Source organism: Prionailurus bengalensis, chromosome B3, assembly GCF_016509475.1.
Source record: "Prionailurus bengalensis isolate Pbe53 chromosome B3, Fcat_Pben_1.1_paternal_pri, whole genome shotgun sequence".
Taxonomy (NCBI): domain Eukaryota; kingdom Metazoa; phylum Chordata; class Mammalia; order Carnivora; family Felidae; genus Prionailurus; species Prionailurus bengalensis.
The window spans coordinates 82135910-82159904 of NC_057355.1; the positions used below are offsets into that span (position 1 = coordinate 82135910).

Below are 23995 nucleotides of genomic sequence, written 5' to 3' on the forward strand. Positions count from 1 at the left end.
ATGGTTCTTTTAAAAGTCTGTTTAATGGTAAATTATATTAATTGATCTCCAGATGTTAAAAACTTGCATCCCTGAGATAAACGCAACTTGGTTATAATGTTTTGTCTTTTTTATATGTCACTGGAGTTAGTTTGCTAAAATGTTAAGGATTTCTGCTGCCTGAGGGATATTGGTCTATGGTTTTCTTGAAGTGTCTTTGGTTTTGGTATCAGAGTAGTAAAACGGACACCACAGACTTGAATCTATTTTCTAAAAAGGTTGTACAAGATTGGTAATATTTCTTTCTTAAATTTGATACAATTCACCAGTGAAACTGTTTGGACCTGGATTTTTATTTCTGAAGAGGTTTTTAACTGTGGATTAAAATTTTTTTTAATGTTTATTTTGACAGAGGTCACACATGTGTGCAAGTTGGGGGAGGGGCAGAGAGAGAGAGAATCTCAAGCAGGCCCTACACTCTCAGTGCAGAGCCCACATGGGGCTTGACTCATGATCAGGTCATGATGAGATCCAAGACCTGAGCTAGAATCAAAAGTGGAATACTTAATCAACTGAGCCACCCAGGCACCCCTGGATTAAATTTTTTAAATAGATACAGGGATGTACAGATTTTTTATTTCTTCTTGAGCAAGCATTGGTTTTCAAGGAGTTTGTCCATTTCATCCAGGGTGACAGAAGATTGTTTATAACATTCCTTATCAGTATTTTAATGCCTGTAGCATCTGTAGTGATGGCTTCTCTTTTGATTTTGTATTACTAATTTGCGTTTTTTTTCCCCCCTCGTATTAGAGATTTGTCAATATTACTGATCTTTTCAAAGAGCCAGCTTTTGGTTTTATTGATTTTTTTTCCTTTTGTCTGTTTTTTAATTGAGTGAATTCTGCTTTTAATTCCCTTTTTCAGCTTTCATTTGGCTTCTTTTTAGTGTCTTGAAGTAGAAGCCTAGATTAATGATTTTGACCAATCTTATTTACTATAATATTTTCTTTTTTTAAAAATTTTTTTTTTCTTTCTTTTTTTTTTTTAAATTTTTTTTTTCAACGTTTATTTATTTTTGGGACAGAGAGAGACAGAGCATGAACGGGGGAGGGGCAGAGAGAGAGGGAGACACAGAATCGGAAACAGGCTCCAGGCTCTGAGCCATCAGCCCAGAGCCTGACGCGGGGCTCGAACTCACGGACCGCGAGATCGTGACCTGGCTGAAGTCGGACGCTTAACCGACTGCGCCACCCAGGCGCCCCCCCAAAATTTTTTTTTTCAACGTTTATTTATTTTTGGGACAGAGAGAGACAGAGCATGAACCGGGGAGGGGCAGAGAGAGAGGGAGACACAGAATCGGAAACAGGCTCCAGGCTCTGAGCCATCAGCCCAGAGCCCGACGCGGGGCTCGAACTCACGGACCGCGAGATCGTGACCTGGCTGAAGTCGGACGCTTAACCGACTGCGCCACCCAGGCGCCCCTATAATATTTTCTGTTAAACATTTTCCTCTAAGCTTGTTTTAACTGCATGCCACAAATTTTGGTGTTTACATTTGCATTCAGTTTCGAATACTTTGTAGTTTTCCTTTTGATTTTTTTTAAAATTTAACTCATTGGTTATTTTATAAGTATTTTATTTCTAAATATTTTCCAGGTATTTTTCTGTTACTCATTTTTAGTTTAATTCTCTTGCAGTTGGAAAACAGCAGTTTGATTTCACTGTAAATTTATTGAGATTGCTTTATAACCCAGAATATAATCTGTGTATGGTGGGACCTTGAGTAGAATGTTCATTAAGATTTCAGGTGAAGGCTTCTGTAAATGCAAGTTAAGAGGTCACATTCTTTGAGAGTACCGGTCAAGTCTTATATATCCTTAGTGATGTTTTTGTTGTTGTTGACTTGGTTTTTTTTAATTACTTAAAGAATACTAATGAAATCTGTAGTTGTGATTATATAGGTCTTTCTCCTTTCAGTTCTCTTAGGTTTTGCTTCATGTGTTTTGAAATTTTAGTTAGGATTGGGGCGCCTGGGTGGCGCAGTCGGTTAAGCGTCCAACTTCAGCCAGGTCACGATCTCGCGGTCCGTGAGTTCAAGCCCCGCGTCAGGCTCTGGGCTGATGGCTCGGAGCCTGGAGCCTGTTTCCGATTCTGTGTCTCCCTCTCTCTCTGCCCCTCCCCCGTTCATGCTCTGTCTCTCTCTCTCCCAAAAATAAATAAACGTTGAAAAAAAAAATTTTTTTTAAATAAAAAAAAAAGAAATTTTAGTTAGGATTATGTCTTCTTTATGAACTGAGCTGTTATTATTATAAAGCACTCTCTTTATGCTTCATAATACTTATGAAGTGTACTTTGTGTAATATTAATATAGCCAATGGTATTTTCCTTGAGTAATGTTTGTGTAGTGTATCTTTTCCATCCTTTTAGCCTATTTGTATCTTTATATTAGTGATGTACTAGTATTTGAAATATGTATCTTTAAACACAGTTCATTATCAAATATTACACCACTATCATTTATAATTTAAGAACCTTGTAACAGTATATTTAACCTTCTGATCCCTTTTTCTTTTGTTACACATTTTAATTATATATTTTTTCTTTTATTCTTTTTTTTAAATTCCAGTATAGTTAACATGCAGTGTTATATTAGTTTCAGGTGTACAATATAGTGATTGAGCCATTCCAGAAATCCCCATCACTTATTTCACCCATCCCCCTACCTACTTCCCCTCTGGTAGCCATCAATTTGTTTTCAATAGTGAAGAGCTTGTTTTGGGGCATTTGGGTGGCTCAGTTGGTTGTGTCCAACTCTTGATTTTGGCTCAGGTCTTGATCTCCCAGTTTTTGTGAGTTTGAGCCCCAGGTCAGTCTCTGCTGATGGTGCAGAGCCTGCTTGGGATTCTCCCTCTCTCTGCTCTTCCCCTGCTTCTGCTCTCTCTCTCTTTAAATGAATGAATGAATGAATGAATGAATGAATGAATGAATGAGTGAGCAAGCTTCAAAGAGAGAGTGTGTTTCTTGGTTTATCTCTCTCTCTTTTTTTCCTTTGCTTGTTTGTTTTCTTTCTTAAGTTCCACCTATGAGTGAAATCATGGAATTTGTCTTTCTCGGACTTATTTTGCCTAGGATTTTACTCTCTAGCTCCATTCATGCATTACAAATGGCAAGGTTTCATTATGACTTAATATTCAATTGTATATATATACCACTTCTTTATCCATTCATCTGTCACTGGAGACTTGCACTGCTTCCATAATTTTGCTGTTGTAGATAATGCTGCAATAAACATAGGAGTATATATATTCCTTTGAATTTGTGTTTTTGTATTTCTTGGGTTAAGTACCTGGTAGTGCGATTGCTAGATTATAGGGTAGTTATATTTTTAACTTTTCAAGGAGCCTCCATACTGTTTTCTAGAGTGGCTGGATCACTTTGCATTCCCACCAACAATGCACAAAGGGTTCCTTTTTCTCTGCATACTCCCCAACACTTGTTGTTTCTTGTGTTACTGATTTTAGCCATTCTCACAGGTGTGAAGTGATACCTCATTATAGTTTTGATTTGCATTTCCCTGATGGTAAGCGATGATGAACTTCTTTTCATGTGTGTGTTGGCCATCTGTATGTCTTTGGAGAAATAAATTTCTGTTCATTTCTTCTGCCCATTTTTTAAATGGATTATTTGGTATTTTGGGGTGTTGAGTTGCATAAGTTCTTCATATGTTTTAGATACTAAGCCTTTATTGGATATGTCATTTGCAAATTTCTGCTCCCATTCTGTAGGTTGCCTTTTAGTTTTATTGACTGTTTCCTTTGCTGTCTAGAAGCTTTTTATTTTGATGAAATCCCAATTTTTGCTCTTATTTTTCTTGCCGCAGGAGACATATCTAGAGAAGTGTTGCTGTAGCTGATGTCAGAGATGTTATTATTGCCTGTGCTCTCTTCCAGAATTTTTATGGCTTCAGGTCTCACATTTAGATGTTTAATCCTTTTCAAGTTTATTTTTGTGCATGGTATGAGAAAGTGGTCCAGTTTCATTCTTCTGCATATAGCTGATCAGTTTTCCCAGCTCCATTGGTTGAAGAGACTATTTTTCCTATTGCATATTCTTTCCTCCTTTGTTGAAGATTAATTGACCATATGATTGGTTTATTTCTGGATTTTCTATTCTGTTCCATTGCTCTATAATTCTACAGTATGTTTTAAACATCACAGTATATATTTATAATTTTTGCTTTGAAGAGATAATAATTGTTATTTTTAAAAGATACTTTCTTTCAAAAGAAAGAAAATATTACAGTATAAATCTTTTTATTTAACAGCTTTACTGAAATACTCATATATTCTGTAGTTTACCCATTTAAAACGTACAGTCCAGGGGTGCCTGAGTGGCTCAGTTGGTTAAGCATCCGACTTCTGCTCAGGTCATGATCTCACGGTTCATGAGTTCCAGCCCCACATTGGGCTCTGTGCTGACAGCTCAGAGCCTGGAGCCTGCTTCAGATTCTGTGTCTCCCCTATTTCTGCCCCTCTCCCACTCACACAAGTGCACGCGTGCTTGCGCTCTCTCTCTCAAAAGTAAGTATTTAAAGAATTAATTAAAAAAGTGATCTCCAACGTTTCAATGTAGCCATTTACCGTTTTAAATACATACATACATACCTACATAAATAAAATGTACAATTCATTGGTGTTTTAGTACACAGAATTATGCAACTATCAGTGCAACCCATTTTAGAGCATTTTCATTACCCTAAAAAAGAGCCACATACCTATTAAGCCATCACTTCCTATTGCCCATACCCACCCACCCTTAACTTTCTGTCTTTTATTGATTTAACTGTACTGGTCTTTTTGTGACTGGCTTCTTTTAATATAATATTTTCAAGGCTCATCCATATCATAACATCCAGTAACACTTAAATTTTATTGCTCAATAATTTTCCATTGGAGAACATTTGGGTTGTTTATACTTTCTGAATATTGCTGCTATGAACATTCCTCTGTAAGTTTTTGTGTGGACATGTTTTTCACGTGAGTATATATCTAGACATGGATTTGCTAGATAATACGGTAAGTCTGTGTTTAACTTTTTGAGAAACTACCACTGTCATACAAACTAGCTGTATCATTTCACATTCCCACCAATAATATATGAGTTCCAATTTCTCCACATCTTTGCTAATACTTATTTTCCTCTTTTTTGATTATAACCACCCTAGTGAATATGAAGTGCTATCTCATATGGTTTTCATTTGCATTTCCCTGGTGACAAATGATGTTATGCATATTTTCAAGTGTTTATTTTCATATCTTTGCATATCTTCTTTGGAGAAATATCTATTTAGATCTTTTGCCCCTTTTTAAAGAGAATTGTTTATCTTACTTTTAAGGGCTCTTTATATATTCTGGATACAAGTTGCATTGAAGTATGAGTTGCAAAAAATATTTTCCCAAAAACACATTCCTTGATGGTATCTTTTGAAGCACAAAAGTCAAAAATTTTGATGAAGCCCAATTTTTTTTTTTTTTTAATGTTTGTTTAAGGGCTCCTGCAGTGGCTCTGTCGGTTGAGCATCCAACTTCAGCTGAGGCCATTATCTCGTGGTTTGTGAGTTTGAGCCCCTCATTGGGCTCTCTCCTGTGAGCACAGAGCCTGCGTCGGATCCTATGTCCACCTCTCTCTCTCTCTCTCTCTCTGTACTTCCCCTGCTTGCACTCCTCTCTTCTCTCAAAATTTAAAAATAAAAACAGAGTGTTTATTTTTGATAGAGCACAAGTTGGGGAGGGGCAGAGAGAGGGACAGAAGATCCAAAGCAGACTCTGCGCTGACAGTGTGAGCCCTAGGAGGGACTTGAACTCAAACCACAAGATCATGGCCTAAACTGAAGTCAGATGTTCAACTGACGGAGCCACCCAGGTGCCCCATGATGAAACCCAATTTTTTATGATTTTGTCACTGTTAATGGTATGATGTCTAAGAAGGTTTTCCTCAGTCCAAGATTACAAAGATTTTTATTCCTGTATATTCTAAGAATTTTACTTGCTAGTGCTCTTACATTTAGGTCTGTGATTCATTTTGAGTTTATTTTTGTCTGGTAAAAGAAAAGGTCCAGCTTGATTCTTTTGCACTCAGATCTCCATTATCCAAGCACCATTTATTGGATTTCCTTGTCATTCTTTTGAAAATCAGTTGACCATAAATGTGAATATTTCTGGGCTTCTCCTTATAGTTCACTCATCTATATGGTTATCCATATATGCTGGTACCTCTCTATTTTCATTGCTGTAGCTTTGTAGGTAAGTATTGAAATCAAGAAATATTGAGTCCTCCCACTTTGTTCTTCTAAGTATACAGTTATAGGCTAATGGATTTTTTTTCTTTTCATTCAGCTTTCTAAAGACTGTTCATTGTCTTTTTCATGATATCTAACAGTTTGCTGTTATTCTTTTCTGTGTTCCTCTGTGTGTGATGTGTTCTCCTTTCTCCTAAAACTCACAGATGCTTTTAAGGTTATTCTCTTTTTTTAAAAAACAATTTTATTTAAAATGTTCCTTAACATGTGCTTTTTTAAAAAAGAAAATACTTCTACTTGAGGTTTCTGGACCTCCTTGGATCCTCTTGGTTTGAAATTTTGAAATTTGTAAAATTTTAGGCCAATGTTTATTGAGATATCTTTTTTTTTTGTTGTCTTACTCCCCTTACTTCTGCTCTGGACTCTCAACTACATGTATGTTAAACCTTTTAAAATTTTCCCACAGCTAACTAAAAGCTGTTTGTTTTGTTAGGCCTTTTTTTCTTTCTGTGTTTCATTTAGACAGTATATCTATTGTTTTGTCTTCTAGTTTATTGATTTTTTTTCTGTATAGTCAAATCTAGAAGTTCCATTTAAGTCTGTTTTTACTGTGTGTCATTTTTCTACCCATCATGTTGGTAGGGGTTTTTTTGTTTTTGTTTTTTTTACAGCTTTGAGTATACTTAAAAAATTTAGGGATGCCTGGATGTCTCAATGGGTTAAGTGCCCAACTTCAGCTTAGGTCATGATCTCACAGTTTGTGAGTTCGAGCCCTGTGTCGGATTCTGTGTTTACAGCTCAGAGCCTGGAGCCTGCTTCGGGTTCTGTGTTTCCTTATCTCTCTCTGCCCCTCCCCTGCTAGCACTCTGTCTCTCTGTCTCTCAAATAAACATTAAAAGGAGTTTTGTTTTTTGTTTTTAATTTATGATAATTGTTTTAGGTCCTTGTTTTACTACTCTTCCGTATTTCATTTCTGGATCTGTTTTTTTTTCTGTTGGTTTTTTTCTTGATTATGAGTAACTATTCTTGGTAGTTTTGGTTTGATAACAGATATTTTGAATCTTACATTATTGGGTGGTGAGTTTTCTAAGTGTTCTTTTTAAAGAGTGTTTAAATTGTTTTGTCATGTGTTAAGTATTTGTGAATCAGTTTGATAATTTCTAGGCTCATATATGTAAGTTTGTTTTGGTGAATCCAGAACAGCTTTTATTCTATTGTTTATTTAGATCTACAATAAAGTGAGAACTTGACCCTATATCCTGTATGTATGTGTGTGTGTGTGTGTGTGTGTATATATATATATATCCTTCTGAGAATGGAACTTGAACTATTCTCTGCCCCATCCCCAGGAAATTTCCTTTCCTACATTTGGAGTATTCAACCAAAGATTTTCTGCACATATCTGAGGGTCTTTCTCTGTGTATCTCAGCTTCTTTTTTGGTACTCTACCCCTTAAATTTTGGCCTTCTCATCCTTTTTGAACTCCCGTCTCCTGTCTTCTCAACTCTGGTAGACCATTGTGCTCTGTTGTGATTCTACCTTTCTGTATGTTATCTAAAAGCTTTTTCCAGGCACTAAGTTGGATTATTCAGTTTAACTTATTAGCTGTTTTTTTCCCCCACAGATCACTGTTTTGAACTGCCTGTGTCTCAATATATGAAAACTTGTTTTATGTAATTTTTCCAGTTTAGTTCTTTGCTGAAGTAGAGCAGTTTGCATAGTAGTTAAGTCCTTCATGGTGGAATCAGATGTTTCTATAACAGTTTTTTGATAGTACTGTATAAGTTGTGTTAAGGTCTAGTTGAGAATGACCCTTGAAGTATGAGTGTAAGTTGAAAGTAGACAAAAGTATGTGGAGGAGAGAGATTAAAAAGAAAGGGAATGATAGACTTCTCTCAGGGATTAGTATGATAACCTGATACATAATGAGCTTGAAAGATAACTCAAAAGTGCCCCTCATATTGCAGGTAGGGCAACTGTAGGTGTGCCATTAATGAAAACAGAAATTGTAGGATGAAGAGTAGAAATGATATTTTGATAATGGATTCATATTATGTACATGTTAAATCTTCAGGTGCCTCTGGGTAATCCATTTAAAAGCCCCAAGACTCCACTGGCTGTGTGGCTATGGATCTTTGGAAAATGGCTTAATCTTAAGATTTTGGCAATTGTCATTGTATAGATATTAATGTTATTTATGTGTAAGCTATGAAATTCAGGGTGAACATACAGAGTAAGAAGAAAAGTTCAGCACAAATAAGCTGTACAAAAGAATGGAGCTCTAAAACTCCAGAGAGAAGAAAAATTTTAATAAAGAAGCATCGTTATTAACATTGAATATAAAGTCAGGGGACTTAGAATGATACTTTTTAAAACATTTTTGTTGAGGTAAAATTCATATGACACAAAATTAACCATGTAAAAATACACAGTTCAGTGACATGTAGTGCATGTACAGTGTTGTGCAGCCACCTCCTTATCTAGTTTGAAAGATTTTTATCACCCTAAAGGAAACTATACCCATTAAGTAGTTACTCCTTTCCCTATTCTTTTTTTTTTAAATTTTTTTTTAATGTTTTTATTTATTTTTGAGACAGAGACAGAGCATGAATGGGGGAGGGGCAGAGAGAGAGGGAGACACAGAATCGGAAGCAGGCTCAGGCTCTGAGCCATCAGCCCAGAGCCCGACGCGGGGCTCGAACTCACGGACCGCAAGATCGTGACCTGAGCCAAAGTCGGATGCTTAACCGACTGAGCCACCCAGGTGCCCCACTCCTTTCCCTATTCTTAATTGGGCCCAGGCTGGCATCCCACCTACCTGTTTTCTGTCTCTTTGGATTGACTTATTCTGAATATTTCAAACAAATGGGATCCAATATGTGACTTTTTGTCTGTCTTCTGTTACTTTGCATAGTGTTCATTTATGTTGTAGCATTTCTCATTGTATGGATATACCACATTTTGTTTATCCATTGATAAGTTGGTGGACATTTAGTTTGTTCCACCAGTTAGCATTTGTAAATACCGCTGCTGTAAATATCCATATACAAACATTTGTTTGAGTGCCTGGTTTCAGTTATGTTGGGTACATACCAAGGAGTGGAATGTTGAGTCCTGTGGTAATTCTTTGTTTATCTTTATGCATAGCTGTCAAATTATTTTCTACAGTGGATTCACCATTTTACATTTCCACAAGCAATGCACAAGAGTTCAAATTTGTCCACATCCTTGGCAAATGGGAAAGGCAAAATAAGATTATCAGCAGGAGGAGGTGCACTGACAAAGCAGGAAATTCAAAAACTATAAAATGTAGGAAAAATCCACAGTCTATAATAGGAATGCCTCAACAGATTCTGAAGGTAGCACACTTTCAAAACCAGAGAAAATTTTCGTTAACATACCATTTTAAAGGAGGAGATGAAAAAAAAAGCGCGGGGGAGGGGGGGGAGGAAATGCTTAGAAATCTGCTGTGAGTCAGGAAAATGTGGCAGACTTAGCCTTAGTTGTGCTTTTGGTTAGCCAATGAGATTCTCTAAATATTGGTCTGAAAATTGTGTTTTATTGCACACATCAGTGATGTGTGAAATAATTGAAGTGTATGAGTCTTTGTTTTATTGCTGAGGTGAATATAACTGTATTAACTAAAAGCCTTTTTATTTAAACTTCGGCGTTCCTACTTGCTGTTTGGAAGAACTCCCATTTTTTCATCACTTGAACATTTTTTCACAAATATTGTTACCCTGTGTCTTCTCTCCTCTTTTGACTTGCCTACATTTCTGAGTCCATTTTTAAGTTCATTTGCTTGCATACTTCCTCAGCCCCCACCATGTTACTCACTTGTCAAAACCTCAACCTTGGTTAAACTAACCCCCTCCCTACTCTGTCTTGGACCAGCAAGTGGGTTATGGCTATGGATAAACATAAACCATGTATTTCACTTTAAGTATATAAATGCACATCTGAAGAAATCCTACAATTCCTTAGTTTGTTCTCCTAAAGGATTATTTCTTTTTAAAATAATTTTGTCTTCATTTTTTTCCTCATACTTTGGAACATATTTCGATCTTCACAAATGTTACAAGGATAGTATGGCTAAACATTCATACACCTTTCACACTTATTTTTGTCACATTTCTTTCTTTTTTTTTTTGTCAAATCATTTCAGTAAGTTATGAGAGATTATCACACTTAACTCTTAATGAATCTTTTAGTGCGTATCTCCCAAGAACTAGGACATTTTCCCCACATAACCACAAGTGTCACCTTCAGGAAATTTAACATTGATAAAATTTCCTCTGTTGTCCCATATATTATATATACATATATATACCCCATTATATTTGGTCGTGTGTGTGCATATATTATATATATACATATATATATACCCATATATATACATATGTGTGTATATGTGTATGTGTATATATATATATATGTATATGTATATATGTATATATAATAGGATATTACCTCCTAAGAGCTTTTTTGTTCTTTCAGTTCAGATCAAGTCAGGAAGTTCCCTAGACTTGTGTGTGTGTTTTCATGACACCTTTTTTTGAAGACGTTAAGCCTATTTTTATAGATTGTTCCTAAATTTTAATGCCTGGTCAGATTTAATTTAAAACATTTTTTGGCTACATAGGGCTGATGTATCCTTCACATCATTCTAGGAGACCCATGATGTCAGTTCCTAAAGGACTTTTTATGTTGCTTTTGAAATTCCAAGCTTTCAGGGCACCTGGGTGGCTCATTCTGTTGGTGAAATCAAGATGGAGCCCTGCGTTGGGCTCCACACTGACAGCATAGAGCCCGGTTGGGATTCTTTCCCCTCCCCCATTTGTGCATGCATGTTCTCAAAAATAAATAAACTTTTTAAAAATGGAAGTCTAGGCTTTTATTAACCTCAATAGTGTTGAAGAAATGCTAAAAGTTGGTATCATTGACATCTGAATTTAATGATTCAAGTGTGACCTGTTTATTTTTGATCTAGCAAGGAGGAATTATAAGTTAGTAGTCCCTTAAAGAATTTCTTTAGTTTTAGTATGTTGTATCTAGCAGAAACTCCTTGAGTCTCCAAACATTCAATATTGGCATTTATCCTTGAGATTTTCTGGTGTATTAATACTACTTTTTATGGTTTATGGCTCTGGAATATGTTTTTATCTGTTAGCTGGAACTTTGTCTTCTTGAAGTAGCTAGTCATTGGGCCTTAGAGTAATGCTTTGTTGTTGTTGGTTTTTATACCATAGCCATTAGATAATAATCTTGATGTGAGTAAGGACCCTGAGCTCGTAAAACCCATGGCTATGGTACATATAATTAAGTCCTTACTTAATGTTTAAACAGTTTTTTCATAACTATTTGTCCTTGTGACATTAGTTATACATGAATAATATTTTAGTCTTTATTTTCTAAGCTACAATTAGTGTTTGTTGTTTTTCCATACAAAGAATGCATGGTAAGTGCAAAAGATGAGAAAATGGAGGCATTTGTGCTACAGTGAGATTTCTTAATAAATATGTATCAACTGAATAATTTGCATTATGCAGAACCCCCCCACTAAGTTATAATATCCTGAAAACACTAGTTTTGCATTGTAATAATAACATGATCAAGATGATACACAGTGTGCAAGATGTTCTCTGGTTTTTCTGTGGAGACTATTCTTAGGTGAAAGCTATTTCAAATGCTTTATATGCATAGTAAATTTTTAGTATTCTATAAAATAACTTGTTCATTTAATTTTCATACCTCTATGAGTTGTGTGTATAGTTACTGTATCTAGAGGTGGAAACAGGTTTTACAGAGGTGGAAACAGGCTCAGAGAAATTAATTAATGCATATGAGGTCACACAATTGGATTCTAGCTCCACTTAAAATTACTGCTTACAAGTGACTTTTGATAATCAGAGTTGTTTTTTATTGTTAAGGAAAGGAATTATCTCTTTCATTATAGCCAGAAAAAAAATACAAATAAGTCCAAAAAAACCTGAAAAAAACACTTGTAATTTTATGATCATGAGATAAGTTTTATTTTTTTACATTTTTTTACAATATATAATACACTTTTAAACATACTGTAGCTTTTCCAAAAGGGGATAATTAAACAAGGTTTTGTAATATTTTTTTAATGTTTATTTTTGAGAGAAAGAGAGAGACAGAGCACGAGTGGGGGAGGGGCAATGGGGGAGAGGGAGACACAGAATCTGAAGCAGGCTCCAGGCTCTGAGCTGCCAGCACAGAGCCCAGCGTGGGGCTGGAACACATAAACCGTGAGATCATGACCTGAGCCGAAGTCAGATCCTTAACCAACTGAGCCACCCCAAGCACCCCTGTAATGTTTTTAGTACACAAGCAACATCATTCCATGCAATAAGATAGTTGTCTTTGGAATTACTTTTTATGACCTGTCATATTCTAACATCTTGATAATCATAGTTTGTTCAGTTATCCTATATTTCTGAATTAAGTCTCCACAAACATTCACTATTGGCAGTTATCCTTTCATATATACATGTTTATATGCTTGTATTTCTGGGTTGTTGTTTTTTCAGGAAAAAATGTTAAGACACAAGTTTTCTATGTGCAACCCCTAATGGTAGAAAGTATGTAACATAAAATAAATGGGGAGATAATATATTGAATGTGACAAACTAATTACTGTAACTTGTCTAATGTGTGACCTTGAGAAAGTCATTCACTCTTCAAAGCTTGTTTCCTTTGACATTAAGGCCTCTAGTCAGTTATGTTGAACATGGAATGAAAATGATGTCTGAACTAAAATTTTTTTTGATTTAAGTAATCTCTACACCCAACATGGGGTTCAGACTCACGGCCCTGAGATCTAGAGTTGCATGCTCTACCGACTCAGCCAGCCAGGCACTCCTACGTTTAATCATTATAGTAAAGAAAGTAACAAAATGAAAGATTAGAAAACTATTGTTGTTTTTTCTCCTATATTAAAGATTTAATGGCTAGGAAATATAGTGACGTTTTAATTCAGTAGATTGAAGTTACAATAATTAAATAGTAAATAATAAAATAATAATAAATACTGCCTTTAGCCTTATTATTCCTGTAGTAGCCTGTGCCTAAAATGTTACTTACCATTCCTAGAAGATTCTTACTCCATTGATGTTACTTCTTCTTTATAAGCTTGATGCATAGATTTTTTTTTAAAGAGGAATTTTAGGTTTACAACAGAAATTTCCCATATATCTCCTGCTCCCACATGTGAACCCCACCCCCACCGCACATTACCACCTTTACTCACCAGAAAAGCACATTTTTTTTTTTTACCAAGGATAAATCTACATTAACACATCAAAATCACCTAAAGTTCATGGTGTACATTAGAGTTCACTCTTGGTTTTGTATATCCTATGGGTTTGGACAAAAATTCTCTGTGCTCTTCTTCATCTCTCTCCCACTATCCCTAACTCTACTGTAGGCAACAACTGGTCTTTTTATTGCCTTCCATCATTTTGCCTTTCTACACTATCATATAGTTGGAATCATATAGTAAGTAGGCTTTCCATATTGGCCTCTTTGACTTAATAATATGCATTTTAAGATTCTTCCATGTCTTTTCATGGCTTGATAACATTTCTTTTGGTACTTAATAATGTGCTAGTTTGTTTATCACACACCTACTGAAGGACATCTGAGTTGCTTCCAACTTCCAGCAGTTATGAATAAAAATGCTATGAACATTGTCTGTAAATTTTCATGTAGACCTAAGTTTTTAACTCCTTTGGATAGATAACAAGGAGTGTGATTGTTGGATGGTATGTTTTGTAAGAAATGCCAAACTCTTCCAAAGTGCCTGCAATTTTGCATTCTCACCAACAATGAATAAGACTTCCTGTTGTTCTGTATCCTTGCCAGCAATTGGGGTTGTCAGTGGTGTTATTCTAATAGGTATGTAATGGTATCTCATTTTAGTTTGCAGTTTTCTAGTAATGTATTCTGTGGAACTTATCTTCATACATTGTTTGCCATCATCATATCCTTCTTCATGGTGTCTCTTAAGGTCTTTGGTTTGTTTTGTAATAGAGTTTTCTTATTACTGAGTTTGGAGAGTTCTCTGTATATTTAGGATAATACTCCTTTATCAGATGTATCTTTTATAAATATTTTTTCCCACTTTGTGGCTTGTCTTCTAATTCTCAAGATATACTGTCTTTCACAGCACAGAAATTAAAGTCCAGTTTATCAGTATTTTCCTCAGGGATTGTATTTTAAAAGCATCACCATAACCAAGGTCATCTAGGTTTTCTGCTGCTATCCTCTAGACATTTTATAGTTCTGTGTTTTACATTTAAGTCATTTAATTTTTTACATTTGTAATCCATTTTGAGTTCATTTTTGTCAAGGTTGTAAGGTCTTTGTCTAGATGCTTGGTTTTTGTTTTTTTAATGTAGATGTGTAACTTTTGTAGCACCATTAGTTGAAGAGACTATCTTTGCTGTGTTGTATTTATTGCCTTTGCTCCTTGGTTAAAGATCAGTTGACTTTTAATAGATTTCTGTTTCTAGGCTCTCTATTCTGTTCCCTTGATCTTTTTGCGTGTGCTTTCCTCAATAATACCTTGTCTTGTTTACTAAAGTAGCTTTATAGTAAGTCTTAAAATCAGGTAGTGTGAGTCCTCCAACTCTGTTCTTCTCTTGAATATTGTGTTTGCTTTAAGTTTTGACTTAATCTTTATATAAAATTTGGAATCAATTTGTTGGTATTTATAAAATAATTTGCTGGGAATTTGGGATTGCATTGAATCTGTAGGTCAAGTTGAGAAGAACTGACATGTTGACAGTATTGTGGCTTCCTATCTATGAACATAGGATATCTGTCCACTTAACCTAGTTCTTGGAGTTTAATTCATCAGAGTTTTGTGGTTTTCCTTATATAAATCTTACTCATGTTTGTTGATTTTTTATATAATTTTGGGGAGTGCTAATGTAAATGGTATAATGTTTTTAATTTCAAATTCCATTTGTTCATTGATATATAAAGAGAACAATTGACTTTTATATATTAACCTTGTATCCTGCAATCTTGCTGTAATCACTATTAATTCCAGATTTTTTGCCTATTGGTTTTTTACATAGATGATCATGTCATTTCTTCCCAATCTTTATGCTTTTGATTTCCTTTTCTTGTTTTATTGCTTTGGCAAGTATTTCTAGGATAATGTTGAAGGGCATGGTGAGAGTAGACATCCTTGCCCTGTACCTGATCTTAATGGCAAAGTTTCTAGTTTCTTACTGTTAAGTATGATTTCAGCTGTAGGTTTTTTACAGTCTTTATCATATTAAGGAAGTTGTCTATTCTTGGTTTACTGAGAGTTTTTATCATAAATGAGTGTTAGATTTTTATCAAATGCTTTTTCTGCATATTGGTATGATTGTGTGATTTTTCTTTTTTAGTCTAATGATTTAATGGATTGATTAATTGATTTTTTTAATATTGAACCTGCCTTGCATATGTGGGATAAATCCTACTTGGTCATAGTGTATAATTCTTACACATTTTTTGATTAAGTTTGCTAATACTTTGTTGAGGATTTTTGCATCTATTTTCATGAGAGATACTGGTCTGCAGTTTTATTTTCTTAAAATACTTTGGATTTATAAGTTTTTTAGCATGTAAAAAATCAGCTTGAGACTAATGGACATATTACCTCAGCATTTGTTTTAAGACTCAGCTGACATGTTGAATTATATACTGTGTCTTATTTTATTTTTTCTGTTACATGCATATTCTAATACATAGCACATAGTAGGCATTGTATTAAGGAATATTAAATTCTGTTTCAAATCAAAACATATCATAGTAGGTGTCCACATGTTCATATTTTTTCTGCATTTATGAAGTACACCATTAATTTGAGGAAGATATAGCTGTCCCATTTAGTGTTCATCTCATTTATGCATACTCTGTTAGACATTTTGTTTTAGGCTTGGCACATCATGTCTAAGAGAATAATTCCCAGATCTTTTTCTCACATCCCAGTGTTTTCCTGTATTCCTGACTGCCTACTAAACATTTCTATTTGGATGCAATATCTTGGGTTTTATTAAAATTTAGTTATTTTTCCTTCAAGCCACTTCCTTCTCTTAATTTCCTTTTTTCTGATAGTGCCAGTTTGTTTTTCCCAGTTTTGTGGGCGAAAGCATTTCATTAATCTGAGTCCTCTTTCACCCTTTGTGCCCACTCATATGCCATTAATTGCTAAGCATTGCCCTTAGTATTTTTCTTACATCTCTTCTCTAGTGTCACTACCATATAAAGATCTTTTTTAAAAAATCACATGTATACTGTTATTGCTTCCAGTCCCTACCCCCAGATGTCTCTTCTACTTAAAAATATTGAGCCCTTAGGAGAAATCAAAACAACTGAATTCCGTAGCCTAAGAATTGCTTTTAAAATCTTAAATTATTTTGGTTGCAAGAAACTAAATGCAAAAAATACGCTTAATTGAAAGCATACTCATCTGTGGAAGCCAAGAGTCCACCCCAGTGGACTAGAATTCAGGTAATAGTATCATCTGTTTTTCTGTGTCCTTTTCTCTCTCTTAGACTTACCTTGTCTATTTACACATCCTATATTTTTTGTTTTAATTTTAATTACATCTTAAACCTAACCAGATATCTTTTAGTCTCCAATTCGAAATTCTCAGAAGAGAGAATCTTATGAGTACAACATAGCATATTATATTGACTAGTTTGTTGGTTTAGCATTACCAGATAATCAAATTATTTAATTTTTTAAAATAACCAGGGGCACCTGGGTGGCTCAGTCGGTTAATCATCCAACTTCAGCTCAGGTCACTATCTCACAGTTTGTGAGTTCAAGCCCCGTATTGGGCTCTGTGCTGACAGCTCAGAGCCTGGAGCCTGCTTCAGGTTCTGTCTCCCTCTCTCTCTGCCCCTCCCCCACTCACACTGTCTCTCTCGCCTTCAAAAATAAATAAACATTAATAAATAAATAAAATAACTGATTAATGTAGAATATGTGTTGTTTTGTCTAAATGTATATTGCATTGTGCAGTTTTCTTGAAATATGATTTTGCCTTAATACTACTTTTTTTTTTTTTTTATTTTTTTTTTCAACGTTTATTTATTTTTGGGACAGAGAGAGACAGAGCATGAACGGGGGAGGGGCAGAGAGAGAGGGAGACACAGAATCGGAAACAGGCTCCAGGCTCTGAGCCATCAGCCCAGAGCCTGACGCGGGGCTCGAACTCACGGACCGCGAGATCGTGACCTGGCTGAAGTCGGACGCTTAACCGACTGCGCCACCCAGGCGCCCCAGTACTACTTTTGACCCATCTACCTCCCTCTGTGGTTTTTACATTTCTATCAAGCAATAAGAATACATTTTTTATTGTGTAGCATCTAGCTTGAATAAGCTTATATCCTACCAATTATTCTTTTTTTTTCCCCACAGGAGCTTTTTACGGTGGTTTTTTTTTTTTTTTTTAGGTAAAAATCATATAACCTATAACTTAACCATTTGAGAAGAGTACAGTTCAGTAGCATTTAGTACATCCACAGTGTTGTGTAACCATTCACCTCTAATTAGTTCTAAAATATTTCATCACTCTAAAGGAAATCCTGTACCCATTAAGTATGCAGTTATTCCTCATATTCCACGTTTTGTTCATCCATTCATGGCTCTTTGGGTTACTTCTGTTTTGTGTCTCTTGTGAATAGTATTTTTATGAAGATGTGTGTACAAGTATTTCTTTGAATACCTGTTTTGAGTTCTTTTAAAGTATATGCCTAGGAGTATGTCTAACTTTTTGAGGAATAGGCCGTACCATTTTATATTTCTGCCACCAGTGTATGAGAGTTTCCATTTCTTCACATCCTTACCACCTCTTGTTGTTTTCCTTTTTTTTTTTTTTTTTTTTTAGTATAGCTGTAATTCCTTCATTCCTGTGTATGAAGTTACACCTCTTTGTGATTTTGGTTTACATATCCCTAATGGCTAATAATGTTGAGAATCTTTTCATGTGCTTGTTGGCCATTTGTATATCTTTGAAGATGTATCTTTTGCCAATTTTTACATTGGGTTGTCTTTCTGTTGTTTGGTTATGAGAGTTCTCTGTATATTCTGGGTATTAGACCCTTATCATGCAAATGATTTGCAAATGTGTTATCCCATTTTATAGGTTGTCTTTCTTCATAATGTTTTTGATGCAAGTTGTGAACTTGGTAAATGTTTCTGATGAAGTTGTAAATTTTCATAAAATTTATTTTTATTTTGTTCCTGTTGTATTTTAAGATACATGTCTGCCCATTAACATAGATTTATAATTCTTGTTTCTTGCATTTTTTTTAATCCTAGAGAAAAAGATGCTACAAATCAAAATTGCAATACTACTGGTTTATAAAAAAATTATCTGTAACTACTTTTATTTTAGTTATTTTTTTGGTGTGACTTCAGGTTAGTATCTGATGCATTATTTCAGCTTGGAGGACTCTAGCATTTCTTGATAAACTTTGTCAACTTCTGTTTACCTAAAAATGTCTTAATTTTTTTCTTCATTTTTGTTTTGCCAGAATTCTTGGTTGATAGTTACTTTCAGGACTTTATATCATCTTACTGCCTTCTGGCCTCTGGTTTCTGAAGAGAAATAAGCGTTAATCTTAATGTGGATTCCTAGGATATGGTTAAGTTTCTCTTGTTTTTTTCAGTGTACCTCTTTTTCAGTTCATCCTGCTTGCAATTTGTTGACATTCTTGGATGTACGCATTTGTGGGTTGTTGGGTTTTTTTTTTTTTTCCATATTTAGTTTTAGCCATTATTGCTTTAAATATTTTCCTTTCCATTTAGGAAAGACCTTGCACATGTGTTGGTAAACTTGATGGTGTCCCAGAAATGTCTTAGGCTCTGTTCATTTTTCTTCATTCTTTTCTCTTTTTGCTCTCAGACTGGATAATCTCAGTTAACCAGTCTTTAAGTTCACTGGTTATTTCTTCTGCTTGCTAAAATCTGCTCTTAAACCTTGCCAGTGAAGTTTTCATTTTTGTTACTCTACTTTTCAGTTCCAGAATCTCCTTAGTTCTTACTATAATTTCTTTGTATTTATTGATACTCACTTTATTGTCATCCCTCTGGTTCCTTTCACTTCTTTGTTCATGCATTTTTTTAAAGAGTTGATTTAAAGACTGGGTTTCCTCACAGACAGTTTCTGTTCATTTCTTTTTGTTCCTTGAGCATACCATATTGTTTCTGAGCATACCAGTTTTGTTTCTTTCTATGCCTTTTAATATGTTGTTGAAAATAAGGGGTTTTGAATTTTGTGTTATCTCTGGATATCAGATTCCCCTCCCTTACCAGGGTTTTTGTTGCTGTTTATTGGCTATGTTTGCTTGTTTGGAGACTTTCCTAAACTACTATTTTAAAGTCTGTATTCTTTGTCATTTGTGGCCACTGAAGTCTGTATTCCATTAGCTTAGTGGTTACCTAGTGTTTTGACAGTTTGTTTAAATGCCTGAAGTCATTGGGAAAAAAATTCTTTCCAAGTCTTTGCACATTGTGTTCGCTTACTCTTTTAACACTTACCCAGGCCATTTATAACTCTGCTTGAGCCTTCACTTCCAGCTTGAGCAGAGCTTGTGGTTAGCCAGAGGTGAAAGTTTCTGATCTTTTCAGGCATTTTCTGAGGATGTATCCGGCTTTCGGCATGCATGTGGGCTTCTTGATTCCCCCCATATACGTAGACGCTTTTAAACTCCGTAATCCCCCACTGTCTCCTTTTGCCAGCATCTTCCATGATAGGCTTTCCCTCCCATTGCTGATCCTGTTGTTCCTGTCTCCACATTGCTGCAGCCAGTACTTGTGCCTTTACATGCCAGTGAAGCCACCTCAGCCCTGGGAACACTTCAAGTTGAGTGAAACATGTAAAAAGCCCTTGTGTTGTTCCATCTAGGAGACTGGTCAAAACCCGTCACCATAGTTCCTTAAGAATAAGATCTGTATTGTTTCCTCTGGGACTTGTAACCTTTGCCCAGAGTGCAGGCTGCCATCATGGTTGTTGCTAATCTGAAGTATAAGGGTATGGTGGGTGGATAATTAAAAGCTGCTTTCTTCACCAAGCCTTCTAGTGGTTGTGATTTTCTTTTTTTTTTTTTTTTTTCTTTTACTAGATTTCATCCTTCCGCAAAAATTGGTACACTTTTTGACAGCTCGTTAGTTGCTTTTTTGAGGGAAACAAGCCCTGAAATTCCCATTTCCATCTCTTTACTTATGCCATTTCCACGTGGATGCATTTGTCTTAATTTATGTGTTATTTACACATTTTACTTTTTCTCTTACACACTGTAATCTATTTTGTGGCTTAGTATTATTTCATCCTGAAGGTACAGAAACAGGCTTTGAAACTCTTATTTCATTTTCTTCATTAGCTCAGATAGAGCTTGGACCATTTTAGAACTTCAGATACCAATAAGTTTGTACAGCACAAGGGTTAGTTACTTTTCTAATAAAAGAAAAAAAAAGGATTTGGCTTAAAGTTATTTTCAATTTCTACATTTTTATATATAGTTTCAGAATATTGGAATATATTTCTAATGCCTTTATTTATTGCTTGGAGACCCATGATAGATACCTTGGGTGATTTTAAGTCCAAGTAAAACTTTGATAATTCACGTCTTGATAATTGAGCTGGGGATGTTTTTTCATTTTTTTTTTTACATCATTTAATTATTAGTAAATGGAAGGCAAGATTTTTAGTGTAGATGATTAAGTACCTTAAAATTTTCACTAAACAAGTAATACTAAATGCTTATCTCTGTCAGGAATTGTCAACCTCAGTTAATGACATTTGGAGCTATTTAATCCTTCATGAGAGGAGCAGTCCAGGATACAATTTAATTTAGGTGTATTGCATTTAGTGATCATGTCTTTTTCAGCTCATTTATTTATTTAATTTTTTAGATGTTTTTATTTATTTTTGAGAGCGAGAACACATGAGCACGAGTGGGGGAGGTGAAGAGAGGGAGACGCAGAATCTGAAGCAGCTCCAGGCTCTGAGCTGTCAGCACAGAGTTCAGTGTGGAGCTTGAACTCGTGAATGGTACGTTCATGACCTGAGTCTAAGTCAGAGGCTTAATTGACTGAGCCACCCAGGCTACCCTTTTTCAGCTCCTTTAATTAAAAAGAATTTTTGAGATTATCTTCAGACTTTTAGCCACTAGTTTTAGACTTCATTAATTTTTTTAAATCTAATTTCTCCTGTGTTTATTGGTTGACATTTCACTATATAAATGAACTACTCGTCTCCCTCAATTTGAATATCATGTTTCCTCATTATTAGATTTGAATTATGCATTTTTGTTAGAAATACCATCCAGGTTGTTGTATCTTTTTAAGTATGTCATAACCTGTTGAGACAGTGTATCAGTTTGTCCCAATAATTTTGATTATTTGTTGGTGTCTGCCATATTTCTTCATTGAAATTAAAACTTTAATTTAGTAACTTTTTATTTATATTGGTATGAGTTCATGTGTTCTTGTATTCAATGAGTTATAATGCATTAATGTTACTCAGATCATCCTAGCTTAGACTCCTTCATGAATTCTATGTCCTTTGAAGATACATCTCTATAATTCTTTATGTACTTCCTCAACTTTCTGGCACAAGATGTACCAGGCATGGCTTATACTTTCCCTGATTCATCCTTGGAATCCACCTTTTCTCCAAATTGCTCTGGTTTGTTTTGGTAGAGAATGGTATTTAGAAACCAATATTGGGGCTACTTCTGGACCATCTCAGCAAAAAAAGCTAAGAAAGCTAAGAAATGTATGTATGTATGCATCTATACTTATTTCTGTAGCAGTTTGTTAAAAACCATGAATTTATGTTGTTACCTTCAATTTTAATCTAACACCATACATTACATTTAATTCTAGTTCCCCTTTTGTTATTAATTCCCTTCTTGAACAGTGAGAATCCATGCTCCTTTTATTCTTCACATATTTACTCATTTGCTCAAGTCTGAAATATGCAAAAAGTATACATACTACTCTAGATTTGAAACCTGCTAAGTAGAGTTCAATAATTTATCACAATTTTTCAAAAATTTTTAAGGTCCAATTACATAGAGTGAAGTTCACCAAACTTAAGGGTACACTTAGATTGACATGTGACAAATTCATTCCCCTGTTTAATGCACACACCTGTCAAGATACAGAACATTTTCATGACCCTTTATGTCTCTTTCCAATTGCTTTTCCAAACCACCCAAGGTAACTCGTCTAACTTCCCCCAGCCCCCACTTATAGATAAGTATTACCTTTTTTAGAACTTGATATAAATGGAATCACATAAATAAATTCTTTTGTGTCTGGTTTCTTTCAGTAATCACAGGTGAATTCATGTTGGCTATGTCAGTAAAACCTTGTAACATTTAAATAACATTAGGGGCGCCTGGGTGGCACAGTCGGTTTTAAGTGTCTGACTTTGGCTCAGGTCATGATTTAACAGTTCCTGAGTTTGAGCTCCATGTCACCTGCTGTGCCAACAGCTTGGAGCCTGCTTCTGATTCTTTGTCTCGCTCTCTCTGCCCCTCCCCTGCTCACCCTCTGTCTCTTTATCAAAAATAAATAATAAACATTAAAAATTTTTTAATATAGCAACATTAGCCCATGAAACTTTGTCAGATTGGATTTTTTCTTCCTTTTGTATGTTCATGAATTTCTGAATATTAACATTTTCCTCCCAGCATGAGATATACTTCATTCTTCTTTCATATTGTTATGTATTCTTTGTAAAGACTAAAATAATTCTAATAACTAGGTAAGAAATTAGAAGGAATTAAAAATACGTTGTCCCATGGAAGCTGTGACATTGGTCAAGGAATAAGTTTGAGATAATCTACTTTTTCATTGATTTGGTTTGTTTTTATTTTTTTGTAACTCCTGTGATCAGAAGAGTATATAATGCCTTACGAAAATGAGTCTTTTTTAGAAGTGCTTTAAGAAACTTCCTGTTGAGCACAGACAATAGGTATAGACTTTTGGCCAGTGACATAAATGTTAGGTCTTTTTTTATTGTCCATAATTCCCTGAGGCCTTTCTTTTTTCATTCTTTTTCCCCCCTCCTTTTCCAGTATAAATTTCTTTATGTTGTTTAGTCTCTGTAATTTCTATTGATTTATTTTCAAGGTCACTCGTTCACTGCTCTGTCGTCTCCATTCTATTTCTTTTCCTTAGTTCTAAAGTTTCTAAGTCTTACTATATTTCTGATTTTTTTATAAAACTTTCAATTTTTTCAAGTGTGTTTATAATTGTTCATTGAAATATTTTATGATAGCTGCTTTAAAATCCTTGTCAGATAATTCCACAGCTGGCACCTTTGTATTGGTATCTGTTAATTATCTTTTCTCCTTCATGTTGGAGATTTTCTTGGTTTGTGGTATGATGAATAATTTTAGCTTTATTATTGTATCTGGGTCATTTTGGATATTATGCTATGAGACTTTGGATCTTCTATTTTAGTGAACCTCTTCTGACTGCACCAGCAGTTGGGGATGAAAGCCCTGATGCCCTACTTGGTCTCCATAAGCCTCTACTGACACTACCACGGTGGGGAGGGTAATTTCCCTCTTACCTCTAGATTCTGGTCTCTATTCACCCCTGTTGACACCCCAGGAAGAGGAAGGGGGGGTGTATGCCATTTTTACCGCTGGGTAGAAGAAGTGGAATTCTG

General features: G+C 35.1%; 1 protein-coding gene across 4 annotated transcripts in view; it reads left to right on the plus strand.

Annotated features, from left to right (window-relative positions):
* ARHGAP5 (Rho GTPase activating protein 5) overlaps window positions 1-23995 on the plus strand; it is an 82622-nt gene that overhangs the window by 44866 nt on the left and 13761 nt on the right. The window contains exon 4 of one of the 4 annotated variants that reach the window (XM_043554355.1): window positions 22646-22673. The exons of the other annotated variants lie outside the window; for them this stretch is intronic. Coding sequence (XP_043410290.1) covers window positions 22646-22673 — 28 coding nt within the window. The remainder of the gene's footprint in view (window positions 1-22645; window positions 22674-23995) is intronic. 4 annotated transcript variants of the gene reach the window in all.